Source organism: Hyperoodon ampullatus, assembly GCF_949752795.1.
Source record: "Hyperoodon ampullatus genome assembly, chromosome: 2".
Classification (NCBI taxonomy): domain Eukaryota; kingdom Metazoa; phylum Chordata; class Mammalia; order Artiodactyla; family Ziphiidae; genus Hyperoodon; species Hyperoodon ampullatus.
Window position 1 is genome coordinate 122,901,286 of NC_136915.1, and position 11,286 is coordinate 122,912,571.

Genomic DNA, 11,286 nt, shown 5'->3' on the forward strand with positions numbered 1-11,286 from the left:
CTTTACTGCTGTACCTGGGTAGAGAATTCACTGTCCCAGCTTCAGGATGGAATGGAAACTTATGATGAATCATTGAGAATGGTTAATACCCACCCACAGGGAAGGGGACAGAGGCAAAAACTTGCTATTTCTAAGAATCAGAACTCTCCATTTGAAGTCAAGGGAACATCACAGGGCCCAACCCCACTCTACTCTCTGTCACGGTGGGCACAATCTCACACCCAATCTGCCTCCTTTTCTCCAATGGAGGAATGTAGTACATAAGCCTAAGAATCATAGAATATTCAGAAACCTGGCCTGTTCTTCCTAGTTGAAAGGAAACTTGTTCACACACCCTTTCCCAGCTTGGCTTGTAATACACAGACAGGCAGCAAGAGAGGTAGACCAGGGTCTGCCGTATGAAGACACTTAACTGACACTTAAATTTTATCTCCTCTACTAAGTAACAACAACAGATAATATTTATTAAGCAATTGTCATGAGCCAGACATGGTTCTAAACACTTTACAGATATTGACTCATTTCATCCGTACAAATCCCTTTGAGGTTACCAACTCTCTATTGTACAAATGCAAAAACTGGGGGACAGAGAAATTAAATAACTCGCCCAAGAGAACATGGCTAGTAAATTATACAAGTGGCATTTGATTCTAGGGGAAAAGCAGCAGACCTGGATTTTAATCCCAGCCCCACCATATACTATACTAGCTGTGCATCGCCTTATAGCAGTTACTCAGGACCACTCTTCCATCAAGCCTCCCTGGGCCCAATTTCTGTCCCCAAATCTGCCCTTCCTAACCCGATTCATGACGTCTCTCAGGACTTTGACCTGGCACTTTCTTTTTTTTCTTTTTTTTTAAATTTTTATTGGAGTATAGTTGACTTACAATGTTGTGTTAGTTTCAGGTGTATAGCAAAGTGAATCAGTTGTTACATATACATGTATCCCCTCTTTTTTAGATTCTTTTCCCATATAGATCATTACAGAGTATTGACTAGAGTTCCCTGTGCTATACAGTAGGTCCTTATTAGTTATCTATTTCATATATAGTAGTGTGTATATGACCTGGCACTTTCTGACTAGAATACTTCCCATCTGCCTCCAGCCTCTCACATCAAACACAAGCTCTGGTTTCCTTCATCAGGGGTCCCAGCTCAGCCCAGCCTTTTCCTCCCTCTTTCTTCCGCAGAAGGGGTACTCAGATGCCAGGGGCTGTCTAATATGCATTTCTTATATTTAAACTGCTGTGGCATTTTCAAAACCCTTTCACACACACATCAGAGCCGCATGGCCACCTTGAGACCGGATGGGAAGGTATTTTACAGGCACTGAGGTCCACATTTTAATAGATGTGGACACTAAGATATTAGTTCTCAGGGAGTGAGAAGAAGTAGAGGCTGCATCTCTTAACAGGAAGCTTTCTCTGCTACCAGTGTCCTTTCTGGCTTTCTTGATGGGGCATATGAAGAAACGTGATGGAAGTGGCTAGTGAGCTGTGGGAGAAGAGACACTCCTTCTGCCCCGAGGCTCAGCCCCCTTGGCCTCTCAGCAGGAATAAGAGAACACAGCAGCTGATAGGTTGACACCGCTGTGTGCAGCCCTGGCCAACTGGCCAGCCTTTCTGGGCTCACACAGGGTAGCTCTGCCTGATTCCTGAAGTCCCCAAAGGAGAGCTGGCTGGCTGTTCAGGGTAGGGGCTGGAGGTTGCTTCTTCTAGTGCCTGGCGAAGGGGGAGGGGGAGATTGGCATCCTCCACTCCCCCCTCCATCCCTCCGTTCTCCCTCCACCTCCACCCCCTCCCCTAAAACCTGTAATGATGGAGGTAGTGAAAAGCAGGCAAAGATTGATAATCAGCCTCATTATTACCAGCATTATATATAATTATAGCGAAACCTCACTCATTTGGATCAACTGAGAGAAAAATCAGTCTAAATTCATGACAAGTTGGCAGATTACTTTTAAATTACGATTTTATTACTTCTAAGTAACACACGTGAAGAGTGTGTGCTTCAAGTACCACAAGCTAATGGTTATTAAGTGGAATTTTATAAAATCTGCTTTAAAAGACTCTTTTGTAATTAACACTCCGTTAATATGCTAATGAGGTTCCTACTATGCTTGCTTTTTAAATTGCTCGAAAACGATGTAACTTAAAGAGGCTCAACATTTCTACAATCTTAGTTGCTTAACAAACCTTTTTTGTTATTTTTTCATGAATGAGCAAATACAAACTAGCTCCTGCCATGATCAGTTTAATCACCATTCCAAATAGATTCTGTCATAAATTAATAAGGCCATGTTGTTTTGGGGTAGAAACCAGACTTTCAGGACTTGAAGAACCACTTTATTTTATAGAAGAGAAACTAATCCCAGAGAAGTTGCATGACTAGGTCGAGGCCACACAGGACAAAAACACTGGGTCTTCTGTTCCCAGGTCCAAGTTATTCCATCCACTACATACCGCCTTACATTCATAAAACTCTTTATAGTTATCTGCTGTGTATTTCCATATCAATTATTGGTTCTGTCAGTCAGAAATATTTGTTGAGTGCCTACTGTGTGCCAGGCTCCGTGCTAGGCACTACGGATATAGCAGTCCCTTGGAGGCCACTGTCTCTTCCATTCGAGCTTCAAACTGACTCAGAAGAGTTGGAAGGGCAGAAATTATCCCCATTAGGCAGATTAGAAAACTGAGGTTCAGAATGATACGATGACATTTTCAAGTGCTTATTGTGAATCATTAGAGACCTAGAATCTGAGTCTAGCATTATTTCTGTCAACCTTCCTACCTGTAATTAATGGCATTTGGCCTGCAAACCAGCTTTCCCACCCAGGACCAAATTTGAACTTCTCTGGCACAGATGGATATTGTGCCATCCCTAACACATTCGAGGCACCAGGGGGTACTGGAGCAGGGTCTCCACCAACCAGGACAGGCTGTCTGTCCCTTTAAACAAGTTCCATGCACTGATACACCATGTACCAGCCCATCCACCAAGACAAGCGCCAGGAAGTGTTCCAAGCATTTGCTGAGGGTGCCCCCTCTCACCCCTTGTTCCTGAAGTCCCTGAACACCAATTCTGCCCACACCCAGCTCTTGAATCCATGACCTCAATCCCTTTCTCTGTCTATATAGGCTTCTTGTACATATATGCTCTCCCTAGCCTCTCAATATGGACTGTCTTCTAAAGACTGCAGATGTCTTAAAATACAACAAACCATATCCCTAGTGCAATGTTACCATTGGGTAATGGACATGATATTATTCGTTCTCAGGTTCCAGGTACCTCAATTCCTTGAATCTATTCACTTAACTTCAGCCCCAAGAAACGTTTCCAGGAATAATTCATCTCTAACTGTTCTGCAGACGTCAGAGCTTGTAACTGGTTTATATACTCCTTCAGGGCAGAGGATGGTTCTCGGTGTCCCACACAACTCTTGTACAAGTCAGACGCTGAGCCAAGGTGTGCTAAATGAGTGATTGACAGGCATTCCTGGAGCAGTCTGGATATACTTTCCCTCCTGAAGATCTCTAACCTTTGCTCTGCTCCCCATGTCACTGGGGCTGAGAAAACATAGGTAACGTGAGCCCCAAGCCTTCCAAGAGCCTGCTTCCTCATGACACTAGTGACCAGCCGGAGGAGGGACCAAAGAGATGCTGAGTCACAGACATGAAACCCAGGCAACCAGCCGAGAAGAAACAGCCCAACGTATTTATTAAGCACTTTCTTTGCCGCTCCTCTTTTTGTAGATGCTTTTTTAATCAAAGATCACAAGTTTTTCCATTTTTTAAGTTCAGGTGCTGAATTCTGAAATCCCATCAGGAATTTGAGTTTGGTCTTGAACCTAGAAACTCTTGCTCTCTCCCTCACCCCTTTCTCAGTTACAGTATCTGATAAAGGGAACCAAGGGCCCCAGGTTATGCAAATTGAAATTGAGGAAACTCAGGGGGACATGACTCATTAAGGACACTGGCCTGGGGCAAAGGTATCCTGAAGATTATAGGGATGGGAGGTCCCAGGTCACTGCTCTGTTTCTGCCCGATCTCATGAGTGTCTGCCCTGGAATAACTCGTTAAAATACAATTTTCTGTAGCTGGCACAGAGTCGATGTCTTCTTTACTTCATTTTATCAGCCTCTCTCCCACTGCACAGTCTGACACTTTAAGAACAGGCATACCTCCTCTAAGAAAAACCTCCATACAAAATTTTAGCTGAACTTACTACCGTAGTCTCCAACTTTTCTGAAGTAGGAAAGAGAAACAAACTTTTATCGTGTGTTTACAATTATCCAGGCTTTATTTTATTGAATCTCTATACTGTGGAAAGTTAACCCTGACCCTGTGTAGTTGGTAATACTGTTATTTTACCAACGTGTTGGGGGAGGGCTCTCTGTGGCTTAGCCTCCCTCTACTCTTCTTTCTGCCGCCCCAGGTGGCTCCCGAGGGAGCTCAGGGGAACCCTGTTTGAAGACCATAAACAGCCACAGGCCCTGGGCGAGCCCCACCTGCTTTCCCAAGTGTCCTCATCTGTAACTGAGGGGTCAGAACGGATGAGTAGCAAGTAAGTCCTTTTTCTAGCTTTAAAGATTCAGCTCTTGCAGGGAAGGGAAGGGATGCAGGGGAGTTATTTAGAGGTAGTGCTGTTAATCACGCTGACTGGGGGCCAATCAGAAACAGTAATAAAACGTCTCTGGAATGATCCCCTAGGGGTTGGCAAACATACTCAACAGGGCACATCCCTGTGCATTAGCTTATGCGTTTGACCACAGCTGCTTCCCCATCACAACAGAAGATCTGAGCAGTTGTGGAAGAGATTATAGCCAGCCAAGACTAAAATGTTTACTACCTGGCCCTGTAGAGGAGAAGTTTGCCAACCTCCACCCTAGAATACAAAATCAAGTTCCATGTATTAAAATCAAGTGAGGCTCTCCTGGAAATGTTTTTGACCTTTGTCTTATTAGCACCTTTGAGGGCTCAGTCCCCTGCCCCCCACCCCTGTCATTTTATTCATTTGCTGCAAGTATGCATATTCAAGGAAAAGCATTATGATCCCTAAATAAGTTGTGAAGAGCACAGAGTAAGAACTGAATATGTTAATTGTTGTTCTTATACATAATTCACCCATTTGGGGTGGATCTGGGACTCCACACACCCACCCCCCTCCACCTCCTCTCCACCCTTCCCACCCCCTCTGCCTTCCCCAGCAAGCTGCAAGCGGTATGCACAGTGTAGGATTAAGCACACCACTCCTGATATCTGCCTGAATTTGGATCCTGGGTCCACTCCTTACCAGCTGGGTGATCTTGGGCAGGTTACCCAACTTCCTTGTGGCTCAGACATTTCTGTCAGTAAAAATGGGGACAGGGATAACAATGGTACCTTACCTCCTAGGGTCCTTGAGAATATTAAATGAGATGGTGCATATAACGCCCTTGGAAGAGGGCTTGGCACATGGAAGATGTCTAATAAACGTCAGCTATTATTTTCACTCTTTTGAGAAAATCACCGAACCAAGACCTGGGTCAATCTCATGAAAGCCACCCAAACCCAGGCATTCTAGAACATTCACTTCTTAGATTCCCTGGGCCTCTGTGTTTTCTACTTTCAAATAAGAGGAGAAAATAGCAGCTTCTTCTGGGAGCCCTGGCTTCCCAGCCACCCAACTCTGGTGGCTAAATTCTCTGCAGATACAGAAGCTACATAATGAAGGGAAGGAAGAGGTGGAGAAGTTTGATTACCCTTTGCATAATTTCTTCCCCCAGTTGCTATTCAGCTCTCTATCCCTTGGTAAGATTGTAAATGTTTCAGAAAATAGTTTATACTGAATATGTTCCTTCTTAAATCTCGTAAACAGTTATTCCTTCCTACATAAACCCTAACCACTTACATCCATGGTAGGTCCCTATTAACCACCCACACATTTGTTGGAGGGGAAAAATATGTTCTGGCACTCGCACACACACACACCCTCCTCCCACATCCTCACGTTGCCCTCCACACACACACACACACACGCACACACGCACACATACACACGCACCTCCAACTCAACCCCTCCTCTATGGCTATTCTTAGGTGAGAAGGGGAGTATTCTACACAAATGGTCAGAGTCTGTAGGGCAGGACTCTTGCAAATCAGTAGGCCCCCAGAAGAAGCCAGCAGTTAATTGTCCAGAGGCCACCATTGCTCCTGAGTGACTGCTATCCTATCCTGCGCTTTATTCCTCAATGCCAGGCTACTGTGTCTGCAACCATTGGGCAGTGCCGTGGCTGGCTTAGGGCTCTTCACCCCCTCAAGGCGGGTGTTGCTCCTTTACCTTCCTGCAGCAAGTCTGTGGTCCACAGAAGCCGTGAGAGGCAACTCAGCACGTCCTGGACTCTGCAGCCAGACTCCCTGGGTTCAAAGCCTTGGCTGTGCCATTTTCCAGCTATGGGACCTTAAAAGAAGTTGCTGCACCTTGCAATGCCTCAGTTTCCTCGCTGATAAAAGGAATGCGATAATATTGGTAATAGTACCTACTCACTGAGTTGTCATGAGGATTAAATAAGGTAATACTACTGAAGTGTTTACAATGGTAGCTGGCACTTAGTAAGCGCTACTGCGTGCTTGTTAAATGAAACAAGAGAAGTCTCCTCTCCCCTGATCTCCTTCTCACCCTGAGGATTACCGCACAATTGGACGGGGGGGATTACAGGCTTTGTTTTGCCATCTTCTTAGAGGCAGCAACTGTCTCATCCAGGCAAACAAATCTCTTACTGGGCAGCTGGCAAAGCCAGGACTTGGCAGAAAAGGAGAAGAAAAGGGCTCTCACCTCATCACACTGCAGGGCCCAGAGTTGGGAGAGTGGGCACGCTGGTGGGGCTGCTGCAACCCAACTAGTCTCCACTCTGTGGCCACTTTGACCAGTGTCTTGTTCACGGATCGGGGGGAAGGCCTGATATCTGGTAAGCACAGCCCAGATGCAAATCTCAGGTGTTGTTTCCCAAGGGTGGTATTGCTTCCCTAGAGACCCTCACAAATCCCAGGAGCCCTCTGTGGTTCCATCTGCTAATATGTAAAAGGGCAGGGATTATACACTAAATCATTTAATATATGTGGTACAACTTGCTGCATTTGGGCAAAGGTGGTGAGAGGCTGCAGGTAATGTCTGCTCCCATCCTCAGTTTTCCCCAGTGCCTATGGGTGGGTCCTCCTCCTCCCTTCCCTCCCTCCCTCACCGCTGCAAATTCTCATGAAGACCTTCGTTTTCAAGGGGTCCCTGTCCTTTGCTCAGTGTTTCTGCCTCTTAGCTGGAGAAAGCAAACAAAATGGAAAACATCAGCAGAACTATACAAAATAATTGTTCTCCTCCCTCAGGAATGGGGAGGAAAAGAAGCATTAGGGAGAGATGTTTCAACAGCCTAGATTATCCTTTCTCCTCCCACCCTTCATGTTATATCAGCTTACTTCTTCCATGGTCCAGCCAATTGTGTTTCCTTTTATCTGAAACCTAATTACACTAAATACCAGAGCTCTCACAATTATGAAAATTTAAACCAGCAACGTATGTGGGTCTTCATGGATTTAATTTTATTTCCCCAGATTCCTAATTCATTATTCTACAGTAATGTTTGATTTTTAGATTAATTTGCATTTTAGTACTTGAACAAAATGGAGGGGATGAAAAATATTAACTTTTACTAAATACCACATATACAGACAACACTCTATAGCTGCTTTTTCAAGCATTTGCACATTTAATGCTCACATGCATGATCTGAGGATGGCATGTTAAACTCCGTTTTAGAGACGAGGCTTAGAGAGGTTCAATAACTTGCCTAAGGTCACGCAGCTAGTAAGTGAAACCTAGAAACCAAACTCAGTTCTCTCTCTCTCTCTCTCTCTCTCTCTCTCTCTCTCTCTCTCTTTCTGTGTGTGTGTGTGTGTGTGTGTGTGTGTGTGTCTTTCATGCTCTTTTCACTCCATCACATTGAAGGAACACTATTAGAAGTTCGGCTCAGGGACTTTTCCAGAAGGGCTCTCCCCCTCAACTCCACATAACCTTAAACTATTCCTGCCTTTATTGAGGCCTCAGTTTACATATCTATAATATAAGAGGGCTAAGATGCTCTTTGAGGTCCCTTAGGAGGCTACCGTCCCAAGATTCCAGCCAGCAGCCCCCAGCGAATTCTTGACTAGATCTTCTTTCTCCAGACTTTCTCTCCCTACGTCTGTCCACCTTCAATCCTTTTATTCACCCCAACTGTTGCAGAGGGTCTCCTAGGCAGTCATGAAGCCATAACCTCACAGACCTCAGGGGTCCCAAGAATCTCATGGATAAGCGTGTTCTTCAGACAACTGAACTCAGAGGGAAAAGGAAAAAGTACTTCTCAGCTGTGAATGGGACCAAGATGGGAGCTGAAAAGGCTTTTCACACCCAGGACCCAACTGTAAACTGGAGATCAGATGTCCAAGTCACAGCCTTGGCCATCACTCTCACCGGGTCATGTCACAAGACTGGCCCCAAGAACTTCAGCATTACCACCTCCAGGATGTGTGTTCATGGCCCCCCACCCGCTGTGTCCAAGTGGCAACCTCCTCCTGCAACAGATAGGGCACATGCCATGCAGTATTACAATGTGTCTGGGTAATAACAAGCTTGCCCGGTCCAAATAGTAGAGACTACATCTCATGCACATCTATATTACCAGTGCCTAACTCCATGCTTGGCCCACAAAACCACCCAATGTACCCCAAATGAATCAGCAAACCCCCTGGCTTAATGACTCCAGGACAGGGACCCCATCCACTGGCCATGTCCGACCACACCTTATAGAGGGGACTGCCCAGAGGGGTAGGCAAGCTTTGCCCCCAAGCCTTCAGATGAATGGCCTATCTGTCCCCACAGGAGGTGGGGAGAGCAGGGACTTTTCAGTTCTCAAGACCTGACAAGAGTTTCTGCTTTGTCTTGCCTGCCAGCATCCGCGGGGCAAAAGCTCTCCCCTTTGGCTCCCAAGAACCTGAACTATACGCCACCAGATGCCAAGTGAGAGGCCAGTTGGTCAGCTGTTGGTTCCATGTATCCAAAGCTGGGTGACAGTGCTGCTTCTATCACTGAGTGGACGGAGCCTTGGGACCAAAGTGCCTGGGTGTGAAGGCAGCCCCTGGGAAGTGCCGCCCAGCTGCGCTGCCTGGCTTGGCAACTTGGAGCTCCAGCTCGCCTGTTTTCTGCTATGAGAACCTGGACCACCCAGCCCCTCCACCAACTCCCAGATTCCAACCGATGGCAGCGACCCTGGAAATGGAATTGGGGGCAGCAGCAGTGGAGGGAACAAGAGGCTATTAGCAAATCAAAAGGGGAGAAAACAGAGGAAGGAAAACAGGGTGGCAAATTAAAGTGCTATGTTTTCTTTTAAAAAAAATCCAATTCTAAGGAAATCTGCTTTTAAATAAAGCAATCAGTCCCTTGTTATGAAGTATCCCAGGGACCCTTAATATAGGCAAAACCTTTTTAGTCACATTTTTTTTTTTTGCACGGCAAGTTGGATAATAGGTACCTCCTAGTAATTTCCCCTACCTTTTCCACCCTTCACACCCACGCAAACACACCGGGTTATAACAATGCACTTAGTCTACCTTTGCCTCAGGCATATTCCCAAGCATGTGGGTTGAGGCTCTCCTTAGAATATCCCCATATCCTCCCATCTGTTCACTCATTCTGATGTACAAACAGATCCTCACCTACGGACCATTCTCTCCCCCTCTCTCGCTCCCTCCCTCTCCCGGTCCCTGTCCCTCTCTCATGCGCACACACACACACACACACACACACACTCACACACTCACACGGAAACACACTATATATGCCTATAAACATATATGCTCTCCTAATTCAATCCTAATCCAGTTATCCGGATCTCCCCGTCTCCGCTCCGTCTCTCCAGACGGTCCCCACGGTGAAGCCATGTGAAATACTCACCTCCGAAGCCTGTGGGAAACTTCATGAAGTGAGAATAATTTCCATACATGTTGACTCTTCAGTTCATAGTCCTCCCGGGCGCGTCTGCTCAATCGCTCGGCCTCTCCCGGCTCCCGAGCGCAGCCGGGCTCCCTTCAACTTGGGCTAGCAAGAGTGGTCATTGCTTCCTACCAGCCCGGGCAGCTCGGGCTGGGCCAGCCCTCTGGGATTAGTCAGGAATCTGCCTCTCGATCTGAGAGTCCACATCGTGCGTTGAGCCGGCGGTGGCGGCAGCAGCTGGTGCCTGTCAGTAATCACGCATAATGCCGCCGCCGCTGCCGCCACTGCCACACTGCCACCGCCGCGCTGCCGCTGGAGATCCTGTTGCTAGTTTGATTAAGTCGGGGCTGGGCTGCTGCGTGCGACTCTTCCACCTTCCGGCTGGTCCCCAGAGGTCCCCACCGGTGGTGGCACAATCTATTATCTGGGAAGCCAATCGATGTGTGACTGCCCCAGAGTAGGTCAGGACAGAGGAGGGGGAAGTGGCCGGGTGGGGGAGTGGGGGGGTGGGACTCTTTAGGTGCCTTTTCTTTACTTGCAGCCCCCAAAATCAATGGGGTTTTATTAAAATGCATTTTCTCACTGCGGCTTCTATCTATCCAATGCACTTGGTATTTGATCTGGGAAAGGCGGTGGGGATAGGGGCCAAGAGGGAACAGAGCCCTTTCATAAACACAAGATTGGCCAAGTGTGAGAGGTCATCCCCAGCTTTGGAAAACTAAGCCAGAGTGGCCCTTAGATCTGGTGTGGGCCCCTCCTGTTCTGGTGGCCAGAAGCATTTGTCTGTGCTCTAAAGGTAGAAGCTTGACAAGGGCAGTTAGAAGCCAGAGCTCGCTGACACAGAAAACATACAGGTAGGGAAGACAAATGGGGTGGTCCTTCTCTGATATTTCACTAGAGGGATGCATTTACCTTACATACCACTGTCATCAGGCCACCTGTTCAAAAAGCACCACTGAGTCCTCAGTGGCACAGAGACACTTGGGTGCAACCAACCCACAGATGAAAAAGCCTAAGCATCGCTTTGATGTTTGGATCTACTATACAGCTTTCCTGACAAGCCACTGCTCCACCTATACTTGAATACCTCCAATAATGGGGAGCTCACTACCATTTCATTCTATTCCATTTCTGGACAGCTCTTACCATGAGAAAGTTTTTTGTTAAGCTGAAATCTGTCTCCTCCCTGCCGCTTCTGCCCACAGGTTCTAGGCTACTCCCTGGAGCCACGCAGAGAAACCTGTGGGGTCTTTCACAGTAGGATCTTCTGCAAAGTTGGAGATAAAT

The 11,286-nt window shown here is 46.8% G+C and overlaps 1 protein-coding gene across 1 annotated transcript in view; it reads right to left on the bottom strand.

Annotated features, from left to right (window-relative positions):
• Positions 1 to 10,009, bottom strand: part of RXRG (retinoid X receptor gamma) — a gene marked incomplete at both ends in the record, with an annotated part of 43,701 nt that extends 33,692 nt beyond the window's left edge. Inside the window, one exon of the mRNA XM_079727232.1 lies at positions 9,961 to 10,009. Within this exon, the coding sequence (XP_079583358.1) occupies positions 9,961 to 10,009 (49 nt within the window). The remainder of the gene's footprint in view (positions 1 to 9,960) is intronic.
• Between the last annotated feature and the right edge of the window lie 1,277 nt (positions 10,010 to 11,286).